The sequence below is a fragment of the Poecilia reticulata genome, chromosome 22 (assembly GCF_904066995.2).
Source record: "Poecilia reticulata chromosome 22, P_reticulata-male-v2, whole genome shotgun sequence".
NCBI classification, from domain to species: domain Eukaryota; kingdom Metazoa; phylum Chordata; class Actinopteri; order Cyprinodontiformes; family Poeciliidae; genus Poecilia; species Poecilia reticulata.
The window spans coordinates 26,062,089-26,082,511 of NC_088851.1; the positions used below are offsets into that span (position 1 = coordinate 26,062,089).

Here is a 20,423-nt window from a genome sequence, read left to right on the forward strand (position 1 = left end):
CCCCCCCTAGAAACTACCAAACAGCCCCACCTCACATCAACACTGCTGGACTATCAGTAACACCTGGAACACTTTTCATTCCTTCAAGGAAACACAGAGGAGAGGAATCACAAACAGGAAATGATGGAATCACAAACAGGAAGTGATGAAATCACAAACAGGAAGTGATGGAATCACAAACAACAGGAAACGATGAAATCACAAACAGGAAGTGATGAAATCACAAACAGGAAGTGATGGAATCACAAACAACAGGAAACGATGAAATCACAAACAGGAAGTGATGGAATCACAAACAGGAAACGATGGAATCACAAACAGGAAGTGATGACTGTATGAGGTCAGGATTCTGCTAACGGTTTTCTTTGGATCAGCTACTCATTCCACGGACACTAAAGCATCACAACATCAAAGATGAACATGACCCAAATTAGAGGTGGGGGCCTCAGAGGACGCTCTCCCGCTCGTCTCCCAGGTTGATGGAGCACAGGTTCTGGTTCTGATGGACGGCGGCGGCGGTGCTTCCTGGGTGGATGATGACGCTGGAGTCCAGGAAGTTCTCCTGCCGCTGACGACTGTTGTTGGAGTTGGAGTTGGGGTCGTCTGCCGTTGAGTTGTTGTTGAGGGTGGTGGTGCTGGCGGCGCGGTTCAGGTTGCTGACCGAGTCGGCGGGCCAGCCTTCGTCCGGGCTGCTCGCCATCAGGCTGGCTTCGGACGGCGCGTCGGAGCAGATGGACATGCGGGCCACCGCCGCGTCCTGCAGCCGGCTGGGCAGGAGGCCCCTCTTCCTCACCAGGCCCTCCAGCTCCAGCTCGATCAGGCCGGGGTTCGGCGCTCCGCCCGCCTGCTCCGGCGGCGAACCCAGGGAGCTGTCGCTGGACCGCATCCCTGAATCCGAGTCCTTCTTCTCCAGGACGTCTGAGCGGAAGCCAGGCGACGGCGGACTGGCGCGGCCCGCCTTGTGGAGGAGCGGCGTGGTGTTGTCGGCTTCCTCGGGGCCGGAGTCGTCTTCGCTGGGGAGCTTGTGGTAGAACGACCCCGCCGCCTTCTTCGAAGCCGCGGTCCTGGAGGACAGGCTGTGGTTCTCATCCTCTTCGCTGATGGGGTCCAGGAGCGGCGCGTCGGCGCCCGAGGCGAAGTCCGTGGTGTCGCTGCTCTTGGAGGCCCTCTTGAAGGGCTTGCGGCCGTCCGGGTCCGTTCCCTCCTTGGCCTGAGGATGAGGAGAGGATGAAGGGTTCAATAAGGAGAAGACTCATTCCACAACTCGCCGGAGATAATTACACAAGGCCTCAGCATCCAGGATGAAGGAATGAAATTTAAATCGCTTTTATTCCTCAATTATATCAAAAATGGAATGAAATGAAATTTCCATTTACATAAATTCATCTTTTTAGATTTTTTTGCCCCCAAATAGCAATAAAATGTCACATTTTATGTATCTTATTAATTTTACCAGTGGTGGGAACTGCTAGCTATTAAGTTAGCTATGCTAACCCTAAACCACCCTAAAGCGTAAAATGCTAAAACGCAACACAAACATGATATTTAGCAAAAGCTAATGCAAAAAAGACAGTAACAGTAGTTAGCAAAAGCTAGCATTGAAGTGCTATATTAGCATGCTATTTAGCTGGAGCTGTTGCTGAAGCGTTTTACCAGCACTGTAATTAATACAAGTCAAGGCTAAAGCGCGTAATTCAACCATGCTAATTCCCACCTGAATGAAAATTAGCTTCCTTATTAGCAGAAGTTTGTCCGCTACAGAGTTTGTTTCTAGGCTGCCTGCAAACATAAGCCGTGTTTTTGTTGTGGCTCTAAACACAAATGCACCCAAATTCTGTACAATTACAACAAATATTCTATCCTGTTTATTAACTGGGTGACTTCTGAAAGTATCCGACTTGGAGTGAGATGGGGAAGAATACAAATGCATGCCACACTTTTCAGATTTTGGTTTGTAAATCAATATGAAAGTTAAAAAATGACAGTTTTTCGATGTGTGCTGGGACAAACTGAGGCGGCTGACCCACCCCTTTGTCCTCTGAGCAGGAGGCCTGGAGGAAGTGGTTCGGATGGGGCTGGACGGGCCGCTCCGCCCCGCTGCCGGTCATCTCCAGCTGGGCCATCTGGGCCACGTACTCCCTGTAGGCGTCCCGGTACTCCGCCTGCTGCTTGTCCGTCAGCTTGCAGATGTCATTGGAGGATTCCTGGGAGTTGAGGCTGGACATGCTGCAGGTGTGGGGGTTCGTCGCCTGACAGCAGGAAGGAAAAACTGCGGTTAGTGTGCTTGTAAAGGCGGCCATGTTTAGTTGAACTTTAACCCAACTCCAGTCCGTTTGCCCAGAAAGTCCGGTTCGTTTGGGGAGGAGTGAACGCTAATCCAACTCTGGTGCTTCTACAAACCTCGCTCTCGGTTCGGTTTAAGTGAACTCTGGTCTGGTTTGAATGCGTATGTTAACACAAAGCGGACTGGAGACCGCTCCAAAAGCAGGAAGTGGACTACAGCAAAGGGCATTCTGGGTAAATACAGCCAAATCAAACAAGCTAGCCTAGCACTAGCAGGAGAAATGACTGGTGGTCTTTGCTAAAATCTGATGCCTGTTTTTGTTTACATTTTGTGTAGGAGGAAGTTGCTCTCAGCGTCTTCAGAGGTTTTTGTGTCGTTTCCTTCAGTGGTTCTTGGTGCAGCGCCCCCACAGGCCAGGAGGGGAACAGGTTTTCCAACCAGCTTGGATCATTTGACTCGTTTCAGTGTGAAAGCAAACTGCAGGAGCTGAGAATGTTGCAGTTTTGGTCCCAATCGAACCGAGTCCACCGGACCATCAGGAGGGAGAAAAACCCAGAGACTCATTTCACAAACCGAGACATTGAACCAGCAGCAGAGAGATGTTTTCCCTGAGACGTTTTCGTTTTTGCAAACTGGGACTAGCGAGGGTGAAAATAAACGGGGCCTCATGACACCTTCTGCTGCCGCGTGTGCATTTTTAATTCTGTCAAATTGAACGTGGCGTTAGTTTCCTCCTGCTGCGATGAGTTTCTCTCTCTAAACCACAACGACGTGAAGCCGCTGAGGTCACCACCAGGACGGCCGGCCGGCTGGGCCGACACCAGGCCGGTCGACGCCTCAACATCTAAACAACCTGCAGAGAGTTGAGCTGGAATTTCAGGTAAACTGCATTACTTTTATTTCTCTCTTTACAGTTGGATTTGACTAGGCCATTCTGACACATGCGTATCGTTTTGTCAAACGGAACAAAAAACTATTATTTTGCTTTCTCAGCAGTAAACTAAGCATGAAACACTTTAAATGTCTTTTCATATTTAAATCTGTCTTTTATTGGTTTATTTACAGTTTTATACAATTTGTTTTATTGTTATTCTTTGATATTTCTGTAAATACTAAGATATAAATGAAATGTATTAAATCTGCAAATGTTGTAGTTATTATTTAACTGCATCAGGGGTGTACAAACTTTTAGTCATGTGAGACAAAATTCAAAAATTCGCTGAATAAAAATCAAAAGTTTAATAAACTAATCTGTATCATTTTTAACCGCAAAAGAAACTAAAAAAGTGCCAAAAATGGCCCCCGAGCCGCAGTTTGGACACCACTGATTCTCTGGTTCATTTTCCGTCAACTGGCACCAAAGTGGCATTCTGCCTCCACAGCATGATGCTGCCACCACCATGCGTCAGGTGAAATTCTGGCTGAAATCTGTCAGATTTTGACGTTTCTCAGTTTTAACGTTTCAACCTGGGAAGAAAACTACAGGCGGAGGAATAAAACACAGAGCAGGACGGAATCGAACATGCGACCGATTCGTCCCGTTTGCTGTCCACCAACCGTCCACTGCGGGTTGCCGCTGCGCCGCGGCGGCTCCTCCAGCCCGACGCCGCTCAGCTCCTCGAAGCTCAGGGCGAGGCCGAAGGGGGCGGCGCCGTCGCGCTGCGTCCCCGCCGGGCGCAGGCCCGACTCCCCGTGGAGAACGCTGCTGCCTTGCTCACTGGCGGCGCGAGACTCTTCCTGCAGCGCCGCCTGCGTCTCCGCGTGCCGCTGCTCCATCACCTGCAGCAAAACAGGACGGCACACAGTGAGTTCCTGCTTTGCGTTGCGGCCAGGCGGTGAAGTCGCAAAGCAGGAAATGATCAAACAAAACAAGAATAAAGCTGCAACACCAGAAATCGTTCGGCAAAAAGGTCGAAATAACGCAAGAATAAAGCCGTACGAATCAGTAAATATGGTTTCCATGAGGCATATGAAAATAAAGCCAAAATAATAAAAGAAAAAAGTTTAAATAATACGAGAATAAAGTTAAAACGGGTTCTGGATTTATCTCTGTCCCGCAGCATGATGCTGCCACCACCATGACTCATTCATTCTGTCTTCAAACAGAATTTTACTTCTTGGTCTCATCTGTGCAGAAAACTTACTTTTAATTGAATTGACTGCAGGTTTCATAGTTAATTAGTCATATTTTAATTGAAAAAAGCAACAACTCCTGTTTGCTGCTAAATTATTAATTGTTGACTCAACAATAAATATCTGTTTAAAAGTCTTTCTTGACTTTTAAACAACAGAAAAAGTATTAAGCCGACATTATGCAGCTTCATTTGTAGCAGTTCTCTCACCATCCCTCTGAAAAGTTGCCAGTCTCCAAAGTTCATGTCCATCTCCCTCTTCAGCTCGTCCAGGTTGCAGTGCGTCAGAACTCGGCCGTTGATGTTCGCCTGAAACAGACTCGGTAAATTCACGCCCAGCCTGACGGCTACATTTCAGGCGCAGTGCGCGGTTCTCCACCTTCGTGATGGTTGCTGCGTACTGCGGCAGCATGCTGGGGTCCATCCCGTCGATCTGCCTGAGCCGTTCGCACACGGCGTCCGTCCCCAGCGAGCTGAGCGGCGCCACCGGACACGGCTGCGCAGCGGGAGAAACCCGTCAGTTACAGAGGAAAACCAGCCAGGAACGCTGACTGTGCAGAGCCAGGAGCCGTTGCTGCCAAAGAGACATGCAGGCAAGACGGCACAAAACCTGCAAAAATCCTTCAAATGTGGACGTGTGTAAAAATGTGTCTGGATGGCCGCCACTTTTCAAGATGGCCGCCGTTTTTGAGCATTTTAAGCCAATTATTGTCATAAAATGTTCCCCATTTTCATGACTTGGATGATCTTCCGTTTTGACGTCGGTCATTCGATTCATCTAACTTCAAAGTGATGATGTGGAGCAAACACCAAAAAAGAGACAGTTGTCTTAATGGTTAGCATTAGCTTCTGCTAATATTTAAAATGTAATTAGCAGTTTGGCATTAGCTTCTGATAATATTTTAATGTGTTTAGCATTAGCTTCTGCTAATATTTAAAATGTAATTAGCAGTTTGGCATTAGCTTCTGATAATATTTTAATGTGTTTGGAAGTTTAGTGTTAGCTTTCATCCATTTCTTTATGTGTTTAGCAGCTTAGCATTAGCTTCTGATAATATTTTAATGTTTTTAGCAGTTTGGCATTAGCTTCTGATAATATTTTAATGTGTTTGGAAGTTTAGTGTTAGCTTTCATCCATTTCTTTATGTGTTTAGCAGCTTAGCATTAGCTTCTGATAATATTTTAATGTTTTTAGCAGCTTAGCATTAGCTTCTGATAATATTTTAATGTTTTTAGCAGTTTAGCATTAGCTTCTGATAATATTTTAATGTGTTTGGAAGTTTAGCATTAGCTTCTGATAATATTTTAATGTGTTTGGAAGTTTAGTGTTAGCTTTCATGTATTTCTTTATGTGTTTAGCAGCTTAGCATTAGCTTCTGATAATATTTTAATGTGTTTAGCATTAGCTTCTGATAATATTTTAATGTGTTTAGCAGCTTAGCATTAGCTTCTGATAATATTTTAATGTTTTTAGCAGCTTAGCATTAGCTTCTGATAATATTTTAATGTTTTTAGCAGTTTAGCATTAGCTTCTGATAATATTTTAATGTGTTTGGAAGTTTAGCATTAGCTTCTGTTACATGTTTGTGTCCAGTCCTTAGACATTACTTTGCCCTCATTTTTTTGTGTTTAGCCGTTTAGCAAATAAGTGTTTATTGAACCTAATGTTTTGGCTAGCTGACCAAAACATTAGCTGTGGGCTAACATTAGCGGCCATTTTGGAAAATGAAAACGGAAAGACTAGCTCCAGTACATATGTATGATATTTATGATTTTATAAACTTGTAGGCTGCTATTTTAGACCATTAACATTCATGTAATTGCTGATTTTAGTGCAAAACTAAATTTTCAGTGGCAGCCATTTTGAAAAAAATAAATAACGAAAATCAGTAAATATGATTTCTATGGGTCATTTTGATTTGACATCAAAAATGTTCATCTAATAAATATTGGCAAAATTAGTGCAAAAATAAATTTTCCTTGACCATCATGGCGGCCATCTTGAATTTCTGGGAGCCGCTGTAAATATTTGTGCCAACTTAGGTTCCTGTATCCACATGTGAAAGACATTTGCTGAAACAGATGTGAGTCTAACAGAGCTGCTCTGATCCCTTTACCTCAGTGAATGAGCACAACGACACTAGCAGCGCACTGGGCGGCCATCTTTGTTGGCTGTAGGACACAAACACCCAAACTTCCTCCGTCCTGCTGGTGAGCAGCGGTACTGCACCCCCCTTCCTCTCCGTTTATCCCCTCTTATCCTCTCTCCCTCTGGTTCCAACCAGCTATTAGCATCATTAAGACCGGGCTTTGACTGAGCCGCCTGGCTTTGTCTCTGCTGCTGAGGGACAGCAGAGCGCGGCTTAGCTGGACTCTGACTGGATGTTTGACAAAACAACAATCATCCCAAACAAAACTGCACACACCAGTGAGAGAATGACGCGCTGAGGACGGACGCTAGCAGAATGAAACTGCAGTGATGATGGGAAATATTCAAACTTTAATGCTCAAAGTCATGCTAAGCAGTTTACTCTACACCAGAAGCTCATTCAAATGGGATGGAATCTATCCGCCGATTCTCAATGTACTATAGCTCTGGACTTTGACTAGACCGTTCTAAACATGAATCTGCATTGACATCTAAAATGTCAACGTTTGCAAAACAGCTCAGTTTGGATGGAGCATCAGTTTCCAAAGAATCTCAGCTGGATTCAGGTCTGGACTTTGACTAGGCCGTTCTGACACAGAAATGTGTTTTGATCTAAGCCACCATCTGTATCGCTGGTTCTGTGTTTAGGGTCAAAGGTGAACCTAACGGGGAAGAATGCTTTATTGGAGAAACTAAATGTTTCTGTAACGTATTTTCTAAGTTCCTTCTGACTGTGATCCGGGACGATCTCCTGTAGCAGCCTGTATCACTGGAAGTCTGAAGAGGCCTCTGACTGAAGACAATCTGTTTTAGTACAGCTGCTACTGGATGAAGAGGATTCTTCATCCTCACGTTTCCCTGACTGAACAGCTGAACTGGATTATATTCAGGTGGATCAGAGTAAAAGGGGTAAATGTTTAGCAGCACATGCTAGCATCTGGTCTGTTAGCTCTGATTGTTCTTTTTCTAAACTTTTGTTATAATTTTTGGACAATTTTTCTCTCTGGTTCTGGATGATGGCAGCTGAAAAGGATTTTTCCACAGAGCAGTAAGTTTAAGCCATCTCTTATCCCCTACTCTAGCATCTTTCTAACCGTACGGCCTGACAGAGACCTAAAGATTAGCAGCATAAGCAAAGGATCAGCATCTCAAAAGCTCAAGCAATCCCTGAACTTTGACCTCAAATCCCAGAGGAATTGAAACAGAGGTTTATGGATGAAGAGCAGGAAGTCTAAAGCATCTCATATCCCCTACTCTAGCATCTTTCTAAGCATACGACCTTAGAGAAGTGGCAAAAGCAAACAAAGTGGATTAGCATTAGCGTCATCCGGGATACGACACTGTGAAATATCATCTCCATTTCCTGGATATCGTTTTGTCAGCATTCAGCCTTGAAACAGTTGCACAGGAACAGTCTTCAGTCAGAGGCTTTTTCAGACTCGCTGCGAGACTGGCTGCTCCTGGAGAACATCTAATCTCCCTTTGGGATAACTGCAATGTTTTGAATTGAGCAGAAACTCACACCGCACTATTCAGATTCCATGACACAAACTCCTAATAAAAACATTAAAGTTTGAATTTGTGACAATGTGACAGAAGGTGTGACTCTTGCTGCTGATGTTAGTGACTGTGATGTTGCGTCGCCGTCTCTCTGCGCAGCATGCTGGGTGGCAGCGAGTCGCCGTGTTAGTGGAACGATGGAGCGTCGACAGGTGGAGGGAAAGAAACGAGGCCACGAAACCGAACATGTACCTGCTTCAATTTGCAAGGCAGCGACTTTAAATGCTTGATAAGGAGACAAGAAGAAGCAAACAGTCAAAAACCACAGATAAAACTCTGGGCGCTACGCAGCCGAGACCCAACCTGCGAACAAAGATGGCAGACGTGAACACAGACAGAGAGAAACGGGCGGCGTCGGCATGGAGACGCAGAAACTGTTAGAGAATTATGAAACAACGAGCGCTAATCTCCGACGGCACCTTTTACTCAACAAAAAGCAGAAGTTTCAATTCAGGGAAGATTCAGACGGAGAACGTGACACAAAGTGTGTGTGTGTGTGTGTGTGTGTGTGTGTGTGTGTGTGTGTGTGTGTGAGATAAGAGTGTAATTACAGCTGGGCCGGGCTCAGGGCTGGGCAGAAGGATGGGGAAGAGGAAACAGAGCTCAGCGAGGGAGGAAGCGTCTTGGTATGGAGATAAGCTCCACCAGAGCTGGGCTCATTGTCAGCGTGCAGAACCAGACTGCGTGTGTGTGTGTGTGTGTGTGCGCGCGCGCCAGCCCCAACAGTTGCTCTGATGATCGTCCCGGCAGCCGCAGGGAGCCGTCCTCACACCGACACCGGCTCGGTAATTACGCGACGACTGCGGCGTAAACGTTAAGAGAAAATGAAAACAAAGCAGGAATCAGGGCCGATCAGAGGAGAACGGGCTCATCTAGCTCTGCGTCGCTCACTCGGCTGCCGGCTGGGCGCCGATAAGCAGACGTCTCCTTATCGCTAAACTGTTCTGTTCTGGAGAAGCAGAGCTTCAGCGACGAGGTCAGAGGTCAAATCCCGGCTGAAGTTGGACGGCATGCAGGCCGTCTTCGTTTGTCGCAGTAATTCAGTTAAAAACGTGAAGCTCGTGTTGCACCGATCCACTGAGGTCAAGAACCGGCCGACACGGATCCGATCCAGAAAACCAGCTGCAGTGCAGCTCACCGCCGTCACAGCAGCAAACTTTCTGCAGCACAAACGTTAAACAATAATGCTGCTGCTGCTGCCGTTTTAAAACCAGTTTCAACTCATTAAAACTTCACCTTCTAATGAGCTGGAAGAGATTTTAAATATTCAAATAAAAACAAGAAATAAAACGAATTATGAACACAATTCTCTTCTAAAAAAGGAAAAAGACTGAAAACTTATTACAGTTTTTGGTAGAAAGCGGATCATTCCGGGTTACTTTGACTAGACAGTCGTGTGCATTGTGCTGGACATGGATGCTAATGCTAATGCTAGCGAGGTTACCATGGCTGGGTCACATGGGCTGGAGGGGAGGCCCTCCCTGGCATCCTCTGCAATAACTTCCTGACATGGAGACAGACACTGAAAGGTTAAAGGTCGCATCTGATTGGACGACAACAGCCTGGGAAACGTATTCACGCCCTCTGACCTTTCAGGTCCTGATTTGTTAAAATCAGAAACTGCAGAGAAATTTACTGAGATTTTATGTGACAGAAAAACAGAAAGATTCTTAAAATAAACATCTGTGGTGGGAAGGAAATGCCTTTAATCTGATTGACGGATTAACCACCAGAATAATCAATTAATCGTCAGCTTAAACGATTCAATTGAACAATTAATCGATTATTCTGGCGATTAATCTTCAGAATGTGATGTTTAACTGATTAATCGTCATCTTAAACGATTCAATCGACCGATTAATCGATTATTCTGGTGATTAATCTTCAGAATGTGATGTTTAACTGATTAATCGTCTGGTTAAACGATTCAATCGACCGATTAATCGATTATTCTGGTGATTAATCTTCAGAATGTGATGTTTAACTGATTAATCGTCATCTTAAACGATTCAATCGACCGATTAATCGATTATTCTGGTGATTTATCTTCAGAATGTGATGTTTAACTGATTAATCGTCTGGTTAAACGATTCAATCGACCGATTAATCGATTATTCTGGTGATTAATCTTCAGAATGTGATGTTTAACTGATTAATCGTCATCTTAAACGATTCAATCGACCGATTAATCGATTATTCTGGTGATTAATCTTCAGAATGTGATGTTTAACTGATTAATCGTCATCTTAAACGATTCAATCGACCGATTAATCGATTATTCTGGTGATTAATCTTCAGAATGTGATGTTTAACTGATTAATCGTCATCTTAAACGATTCAATCGACCGATTAATCAATTATTCTGGTGATTAATCTTCAGAATGTGATGTTTAACTGATTAATCGTCTGGTTAAACGATTAAACTGATTTTATTACTCAATCAATCAATTATTCCGGCGATTAATCGACTGATATGTTAATCGATTAATAGGTGCAGCCCTACAATAACCTCTGCTTGTTTGTCACATTATATCCCAATAAAAATCGGACGTTTGCAGTTGGAACAAACATAATGAAGTTCAAAGTGTGCGAATACATTTGGTCAGTGTGGAAGCTGCAGGAATGAAGACAAGTGAAGAAGAGTAAAGCTAAAGCGAGTTAGATGAGGAAGAGGAAATGAACAAAATGAAACAGGAAGTGAAGCGTCTGGTTTGTTCATGCAGCAGGTTGGACCCAAACACCAGATCAGCGATGTGAGGGGAGACGAGGCGGCGCGGAGCTTTCCCTCGTTACTTACGAGTCCGGCGGCCTTCTGCAGCGAGGCGGGCGGTTTAGCGAAGGGTCGTGAGGATGAGGGGGCGATGAGGGGAGCGTAAGGTCGCGGCAGCTGGTAGACATGATGGGGGAAATACGGCTACGATGGAGAGAGGACAACCAAACGCTGAAAATCATGCAAACATAAAACAACACGGGGAAATGTCTGGGGCATAAAGGCTGGGGATTTATCCAAACCATCGGTGTCTCAAAGTGTGGCGCAGGGGCCATTTGTGGCCCTTGAAATGATTTTATTCGGCCTCTGAATGGTAAAATTTCAGGCAACGGATTTTTACCAACTTGTTGGCCAGATTTGATGATTTATCTGATTCATGGGAATCACTTTGGTGACTTTGTGGGATTTTTAAAAATATGTCTCCAGTTTGCTATGGATCATTTTATCAGTAATTGTCCTTATTTGTTGCTACGTGATGTTTTTAAGTTAAAAGGGGAATGACGAGAAACATGAGTTTGATTCTTTGTACGTTTGATAAATTGACAATGAAATAAACCTCGACTTCGGTCTCCGTTACAAATAAATGAATTAAAAGAAAAAACCTGGATGAACACTTTGCTATTCGGGGAAAGATGGTTTTTAAACGTGAGTCTGCATCAAACTGCCTGAACAGTTTGTGACAGGGCCATGCAGAACGGTTCTGAGGGCCGCAGATGGCCCCCGCGCCGCACTTTGGACACCGCTGATCTGAACATTCGGACCCTGAGGCGCCTCACCCGGTTGTAGAAGGGGTGCTGAGGGCCCGTCATCCCACTGAAGTAGGCGCTGTGCGGCTGAGGCGGCAGCGCGCCGCCGAAGGAGCCGGTCGGGGAGCCGGCGGCGGAGAGCGGGCCGAAGCCCGGCGGGGGGCGCGGCGCTGCCTCCTGCAGGGGCAGCGTGGGATAGGTCACCCCTCCTAAATGTATCTGCTCTCTGGCCGCACGCACATCTAAGGGAGGAGAGCACAGACGAGAGGCCGTCAGCGTCCTTCAGAGAGACTCCAGATCCGCCCACGCGGCACAAACTTTGGTTTATTCATGATCTCCAGAGGGAAGCAGAAAACAACGGCCTGAATTTAAAGAGGAAAATGGTTTTCAAACACGTGATGCTGGCAAGAGGAACGCTCTCCGATCCTTTAGGCTAAAGCTAGACGTTAGCTTGAGGCTAAATAGCATGGAAACTAAATATTTAGCTAAATATTTTAAAACTAAATATTTAGCTAAATATTTTAAAACTAAATATTTAGCTAAATATTTAGCTAAATATTTTAAAACTAAATATTTAGCTAAATATTTTAAAACTAAATATTTAGCATGCTATGTAAGTATTAATTTTGAAGCTAAATATTTAATTTGGAGCAAAAATATTTTGCATGCTACATCAACATTGAAAACTAAATATACATAACTTGCAGTAAAATATTTAGTTTGAAGACTAAATATTTAGCTGCTAACTCAATATTTACGTTGGGCCTAAATATTTAGCATGTTGAGTAACTACTAATTTTGCAGGTAAATATTTAGCTTGGTGCTAAATATTTACCTTATAAACTAAATATTATAGCTTGGAGGAAAAGTTTTATTTGGAAAACTAAATATTTTGTCTGGAGGAAGATATTTAGCACGCAAACTAAATATTTAGTGTGGAGCTTGAAGCACTAAATGTTTGTAGCCAAGTATTTCCTATACTAGCTTGATATTTAGCTCATATTTAGTTTTTGTTTAGCAGCTTTGTGTCTCGGCCCGGACTCTACAGAACCGTCTCTAAAGTGACATCTTCGGTTTATTTTATGATCTCCAGAGGGAAGTTTAGAAACGGTTATGACATTTCAAACATTCCCAAATCACAGCTGGGAATCATAACAAGCACGATTTTTCTCCCATGATCTGCATAATGGGAGACATTCAGAGTTTAAACCGCTTTTGGTTTAAACCGCTTCGATTCCTCCAGTCGTTTTTCTGCCAGAGAAAAACAGAAAATCTGATCACCGTGCAGAGGAACATTTGGGATGTTTAACATGTCACGAGTTTAAAAGTCCTATTTTCATTATGTCATCCATAAATGTCAAACTAAAGCAAATATATGACTAACAAAATATTTAGCTCTAAACTAAATAGAATTATTAGTTAGCAAGCTGTTGCTTCAAACTAAACATTTAGTTTGGATCAAAATATTTAGACTGAAGCTCAATATTTAGCACATAGCTACATATTTAGCATGCTAACATATTTAGCACATAGCTACATATTTAGCATGCTAACATGTTTAGCACATAGCTACATATTTAGCATACTAACATATTTAGCACATAGCTACATATTTAGCATGCTAACATATTTAGCACATAGCTGTAGCTATTTAGCTAAATATGTTAGCATGCTAACATATTTAGCACATAGCTACATATTTAGCATGCTAACATATTTAGCACATAGCTACATATTTAGCATGCTAACATATTTAGCACATAGCTACATATTTAGCATGCTAACATATTTAGCACATAGCTACATATTTAGCATGCTAACATATTTAGCACATAGCTACATATTTAGCATGCTAACATATTTAGCACATAGCTACATATTTAGCATGCTAACTCAATATTTAGCTCAATATTTGACTTTCTATCTAAATTTAATCTAGATATTTACTTTGAAGCTAAATGTTTACAACCTGAGCAAATATTTAATTTGAAGCTCAATTTTTAGTTGGTAAAACTAAATATTTAGTTGAAATCTAAGACATTTAGAAATGAATAAACACATGAGACTGAAATGACTCGTCTTTCCTCTCATGACGGGTGAAATAATCCTAATTATTGCTGATATTTTCTGTGCTGCTTTACGAACGTCTCTCCGCTCCAGCAGCTATTAACTCTGCAGTTGCTTTTCCGCATGAGTCTGTTCTCCTGTGAGGTGAGCCGAGGCTCGGGTGAAACCTCCCGAATTAAGCGAGGAACAGAGCGGCTCTGTGTGCGCAGACCCAGAAAACAAGACGCAGGCACCAGAATGTCTCCTGCTCACACAGGCGGCAGCTGAATGGCGCGCCGAGTGAGACCCAATCCAACCCGCCAGCACAATGGGGCCCTTATGAGGCGAGTCCAGCTCCGGGGCGGCAGCCACTGATGGCGCCGCCCACCGTCTGGCCGCAGGACGCCGGGTAGCGGCCAGGCCGGGCCGGGGCGGCGCGCCGCTCACCTCCTGCTCAAAAACACACCTTTACGCTTCAGAACCAAACATCTAAACACAAGGTGGTTTTAGGCCAAACATAAAGTAGTGAGAAACATGGCGGGCGGGGCTAACACAATGGGCGGGGCTAGCAGGCGGGCAGGGCCAACAGGCAGGAGGGGTTAGCAGGAAAACCTCTCACACCGCACAGCGGCTAATTTCTAGACCTCTGCTGAGATAAAAATCGGCCTCACATGGACGCATCGGCTGATCGCTGATCTCCCAAAATTAAGAAAATCAGCACCGATAAATTGGCTGGTTGCACATTTGAACGTCTACAAACTTTTCCGTACCATGACCCCCAAACAACGTGTTTTTTTTTCTATTTCTTGCTAGCTCTGCTAACTTTGGCAGCCAATCAGAAAATTAGCATCCGAAATAACATTTTAATCAATTATTGAAATTATATTTTGTTTACAAAAGCATGACTGAATAAAGGATACAAGATTTAAAAATCTATGGGATTCAGCTTTTATTTTTTCTTCCGTCCAACTTTCCCAGGTCCCCAAACGGCCCCCTGGCGTCCCTCTAGAGTGCCGCGACCCACACTTTGAAAACACTGCTCTACAGCTTCACATTTCTATTTACCAAACATCTTAAGATCAGCTTAAACATCAATTTTTAAGTTGGAATTTGGACTTTGATTAGGCCATTCTAACACCTGCATCTACTTTCACGGTGTTCAAAGATGGGTCCAGGGGCCGTCTGTGGCCCCTGGACTGATGTTCGCACGGACCCCAGCCACAGTTCACGAATAACTTAAATGAGTTTGCTCTCATTAGACGTTTGGTATTTCTGATTTTCCAGTAAAATTTTCTTCATTTCTCTGCGATCTCGAACCGAAACGAGTCGCCTGCCTCGTGTTCCTGCCGTTCTGATATCGTTACGTAATCGCTGTAGAAGTGTCAGCTGCAGGAACTCTGTGTTTCCCCACATCTTGTTTCTCATTTTCAAAAGGCTGAATGCCAAGCAGGTTTTTTTTCCTGCAGAAACTGTGAAAGCGGGACAATAATGCCATTCAGCGCCGCCGCTCTGCACGCAGCTCCACCAGATTTCACAGTTTGTAGTCACTGTGACGTAAAAGCGAATCCGTACGAGAGTCGGAGGCACCACTGCTGCTGCGATGCGTCAGCGGCTTTACGGCAGCGTCAGCGTGAAGCCGCTGCATCATGGTGCGGTGAGACCACTGAAAACAAACGAGCACACTCACTCAGAGGGCGCTCAGCGCGACGTGACTCACGGAGCGCGCAGGTGTGGAGGCTCTTCAGCCAGAAAGGCCAGGCTGCGAGTTTAACACCGAAACTTTCATCAGTCGCCATATTCGCGGGTGATTTTCTACATTTTAGTTTGTTTTGTTGGGATTCTACGTGGCAGAACACGAAGCAGCAAATAGATGTGAAGAGAAATCAGCATTATACTGAAGGGCTGAAACGATTAATCGCGATTAATTGATTATTTAAATACAATTTATCTAAAAATGCAAACCTGTTTGAATTTTAGCAAAGATCAAGTTCGCCAAAATGCTGCACATACTAATAAAAATACAGCTGTAAACAAAAATCACTATGATATTGGAGGGCTGAAACGATTAATCGTGATTATTCACGATTACTTTTTATTATTTTTAATTTATAAAGCAAAATTGTAAATGCAAAGTTGTTTTCAGTTCGGCAAAGAACAAATTTGTCAAAATGTTGTACGTATCAATAAACTAAAATCTGTCATTGTGAAGAAAAATGACTATTATATCTCACGGCTGAAACGATTAATTGTGATTAATCGATTATTTGAATGATCATAAACTAATTGAGTAATTAATCTTTAACATGCTAAAGAAAATCATATTTAAAACAGAAATTAAGGTGAAACTTTTTGTTCTACCCAGCAGGTTTTAGCTTCACCTGGTCCAGATAAAAAATAATCACCTTTTGCTATCCAGTTATTAATTGGTTAATTGGAAAACTATTGATCAGATCAGCTCTTCACCGTATTGACAGGTTAAGGACAAGAGCTGAGCTTCATATTTTACTTTATTTCTGCTGCAGACGTAACTTTTTCTACATATTCAGTAAATGAATGCAATTATTGCAACTTAGGCAACTTTTTAATCGTATTTAAAAAAGGAATTAAATTATTTATTAGTTTTTAAAATGGTTAAATTTGCAGATTCATCGTCAGAACAATCGTTGTTCTAAAAATCTAATTTATAAAAATTGAAGTCACCTAAATGTTTTATTTTTTAGCTATAAACTTTGCCAGAAAGTTTTGGGTTTGCACGTTGTCCGTGTGGGTTCTCTCTGGGTTCCCCAGTTTCCTCCCACAGTCCAGGACATTTAACTGGTTTCTCTGATTAGCCTCAGTGGGAGCCCGGCTGGTGACCCAGTGAATCCGACAGCATCCAGACCTGCGATGATCTCCCTGAGTTTGGGGTCCAGGTTGACGGTGCAGGGCAGGAACGTCTCCACGTCTCTGGCGACGAGGACGGGCGTCCTGGAGGACAGGAAGACCTCAAAGCTGCGGATGTCTCCGTCGATCTCCAGCAGCGGCTCCACGTCCTTGGTGGTGGGGATGTTTTTGGAGATCCTGCATGTAAAATAAAGCAGTTAAAAACATTACCTGCATTAATTTGGGGCTAAAAGAGACATTTACGTTTGTAGCAGATGACAAAAAGTGTTACGAACTGATAGAGGGGAAAAAGGGGAAATAAGAAGCCGCGATGTAGAGATTAAAGAGATATGCCAACGGTCATCATCATCATGAGAGCAGAGAGATAACCTGATTTAGAGAAGGCGAGATAGCAGAAGAGAGGGGATGTTCGGGGACAGATAGAGGGAGGGATGTTATCTTCTCAGAGCAGAGGAGGAAACCTGAGAAGATGGCAATCAGGGTAATTTAGCAAGCAGCAGACGGAAACACGTCATGATGGGCTGCTGCGGTTAACAACATGTTTATCATAAGTAAACACCATGTTTGGAAACCTACACATATCAATAACGACAGCCTGGAGTTTAAAGACGGGAACCTGTTTTAGAAGAATGTAAAACAATTAAATCAGGTGAACTCTCAGTTTTTCACCCGAAGGCTTCGTCTCTGGAGAGACTCACCACCACAAACATCCCAAACATCGACGAGTCTCCGCTGGGTTTTCCCCCCCACCACTGATCCGCTTCCAGGATGAACAGAGGCTGGTCTTTCTTTCACTTGATTGGATGATTAGAGCCACTTTTAAGTCAGGATGAGGTCAGCATCCGGTGAGAAGACAGCAAGCTGTTAGGAAAAACTATCAGCTAAGTGAATTTAGTCGGACGGCTCTGAATGTCCCAATAAACTGAGCAGGTCAGGACCAGAACGCATCCAGCACCGCTAACTACGCCAACACTAAAGCACTATTCACAAACATTATGTGAACCAACATGCTATGTAGAGGTAGCTAGCGCTAAAGCACAATACCGACATGGTATACAGTGGGAGCTAATGCTAAAATGCTATACCAACACAGACTGGTGTAAGCTAACGCTAAAGCACAATCAATACCAACATGGTATACAGTGGGAGCTAATGCTAAAATGCTATACCAACACAGACTTTGGTGTAAGCTAACGCTAAAGCACAATACCAACATGGTATACAGTGGGAGCTAATGCTAAAATGCTATACCAACACAGACTTTGGTGTAAGCTAACGCTAAAGCACAATACCGACATGGTATACAGTGGGAGCTAATGCTAAAATGCTATACCAACACAGACTTTGGTGTAAGCTAACGCTAAAGCACAATACCAACATGGTATACAGTGGGAGCTAATGCTAAAATGCTATACCAACACAGACTTTGGTGTAAGCTAACGCTAAAGCACAATACCAACATGGTATACAGTGGGAGCTAATGCTAAAATGCTATACCAACACAGACTTTGGTGTAAGCTAACGCTAAAGCACAATACCAACATGGTATACAGTGGGAGCTAATGCTAAAATGCTATACCAACACAGACTTTGGTGTAAGCTAACGCTAAAGCACAATACCAACATGGTATACAGTGGGAGCTAATGCAGGAGCGGTGAAATTAGTGTTTTATTTTGTTTAACAGTTTTCAGCCACTTCAAATTAAGAGCATGAATATAAACCTTTAACTACTTGAAGAACTCTGAACAGGTCGTAACCAAAGCATCAACAAAAATGTTGAACTGTTGCCTTGCAGCAAGAAGGTTCTGGGTTCGATTCCCGGTCTTTCTGCATGGAGTTTGCATGTTCTCCCTGTGCATGATGGGTTTTCTCCGGGTACTCCGGTTTCCTCCCACAGTCCAAAAACATGACTGTCAGGTTAACTGGCCTCTCCAAATTGCCCCTAGGTGTGAGTGTGTGTGCATGGTCTGTGTTGCCCTGCAACAGACTGGCCACCTGTCCAGGTGACCCCGCCTCTCGCCCAGAACGTTAGCTGGAGAGGAACCAGCAACCCTCCTGACTAATGGCGTTAGCTACAGTTTATAGTGTTAGCTCTAGCTAATGGTGTTAGCTCCAGCTAATGGTGTTAGCTCCAGCTAATGGCATTAGCTACAGTTTATGGTGTTAGCTCTCGCTAATGGTGTTAGCTCCAGTTCATGGCGTTAGCTACAGTTTATGGTGTTAGCTCTCGCTAATGGTGTTAGCTCCAGTTCATGGCGTTAGCTACAGTTTATGGTGTTAGCTCTCACTAATGGTGTTAGCTCCAGTTCATGGCGTTAGCTACAGTTTATGGTGTTAGCTCCTGAAAATGGTGTTAGCTACAGTTTATGGCATTAGCTACAGTTTATGGAGTTAGCTCTAGCTAGCTCAGTGAACAGTAGCCAACTACGTTAGCATGTTTCAATAGATATCTCATGTCTAATGGTTCATGAAAACTTTGAGGAGTTTAGCTGAGTTTAGCTTGAGAAACATTAGCCTTGAATTATTAGTTTATAGATTATAATCCACTATAACCTGCCTGATTATAGTGGATTATACCGGCCCAACAAGGTGGAAAATATAACAAAAACATACAATTTCTGAGGTAAATATTAGTTTTTTTCATGTCACCGAGTACAACTCAGTAATTACAACATTTAAACCTGATTGAAGTCATTGGGGTTGTCATGTTCTGCCAGGGTATGTAAACTTCAGAGCTTCACACTTTGCTGGTAAAGAAGAAGCTTGTTGTTCAGGTCGGAGGACCAGGAAGCAATCGTCTTGATTTCGAAAGGTGAGCTGCAGGAAAGCTGAGGAGGTTTTGGTACAATGGGCCCATTGACGGCTTATAGGCACTCCAGTCGAGCACATGGTGTGTGGCGTGGCGCTGAGAGCTTTCTGAGCATATCCAAGTGCTAATAGGTCCCAAAGCTGACTGAAGCACAGCCTTTCTTCCTCCCTGAACCTCCTCCACACTGCAAGAAGTGGGAAGGAGCAGAAGTCATCCATCTATCCCGTATGTACGCTCTTCGGGCTCGGAGTATGAATGTGCCACTTGATGGTGCTTTACAGCTACCCTCTGTGCTTACGGACGCCACAAAGCGGCGGCCTCCCTGCCAAACATTTCCATAAAGGGACACAAAGACAGAGAGATGCCAGGAGAACAGACGCCCGCCTGTGCACATTGTGTTTGAGCAGCTCCAGAGTTTCAATGTCAGGCCGGTAGGAGAGTGTGTGGGAGCAGAAATTAACCAGGCCCGAGTCCTCCGCATTCCTCGCCCGGTCAGAGCCGCGTCGGGGTCCGGCTGGGTGAAAACGGCGCGTGGACGTTGCGCGTCGATGCCGTGGAGGGTTACCGTTACAGCGGACGCTGCCAAGGCCGCCGCCAACCGAGGCAAAATGTTCTCGCTTTATGAAAGGTCAGAGTCGTCTTTCAGGTGACCGATTACGCTTCCTTTAACTCGGCTCTACAGAAAACTCCTCACTGCATTTCCAGCTCAAACATCGCTCTGCGTTCACACGGCGGACTTTAAAGCTGCACTGTCTCATATTGTCTTTACATGTTTGAGAGATATGAGACAGATAATCTGTGAAAAAAAAAAAAAATCAAGCTTCTCTGCCTTCTTTTAGTGATAAGTAAAAACAACCAATCAGAGCCAGGAGGCGGGGCTTAGCCGTGTCAATCACAATCTCCTGCAGCGCTGCTCGTCCTCCCTCCCTCTTTTGCTCACTACAGCAAAGCCCGTCTTGAATGCTAGGCTAGTTAGCATGGCTACCAATGTCATGGTAAGTTGTTTCTCCCGAGCAGATGTGGCACCTCCTGCACAACCAACC

The 20,423-nt window shown here is 44.0% G+C and overlaps 1 protein-coding gene across 2 annotated transcripts in view; it reads right to left on the reverse strand.

Moving 5' to 3' along the window:
• Positions 1-20,423, reverse strand: part of kidins220a (kinase D-interacting substrate 220a) — a 53,479-nt gene continuing 33,056 nt past the window's right edge. For both annotated transcript variants that reach the window (XM_081603021.1, XM_081603020.1), the window contains exons 24-32: positions 16,569-16,747; positions 11,672-11,883; positions 10,923-11,039; positions 9,570-9,629; positions 4,796-4,912; positions 4,627-4,725; positions 3,842-4,063; positions 2,028-2,249; positions 1-1,210 (exon numbers count right to left, since the gene is read on the reverse strand). In XM_081603021.1, coding sequence (XP_081459147.1) covers positions 446-1,210; positions 2,028-2,249; positions 3,842-4,063; positions 4,627-4,725; positions 4,796-4,912; positions 9,570-9,629; positions 10,923-11,039; positions 11,672-11,883; positions 16,569-16,747 — 1,993 coding nt within the window. In that variant the 3' untranslated portion in view covers positions 1-445. The remainder of the gene's footprint in view (positions 1,211-2,027; positions 2,250-3,841; positions 4,064-4,626; positions 4,726-4,795; positions 4,913-9,569; positions 9,630-10,922; positions 11,040-11,671; positions 11,884-16,568; positions 16,748-20,423) is intronic.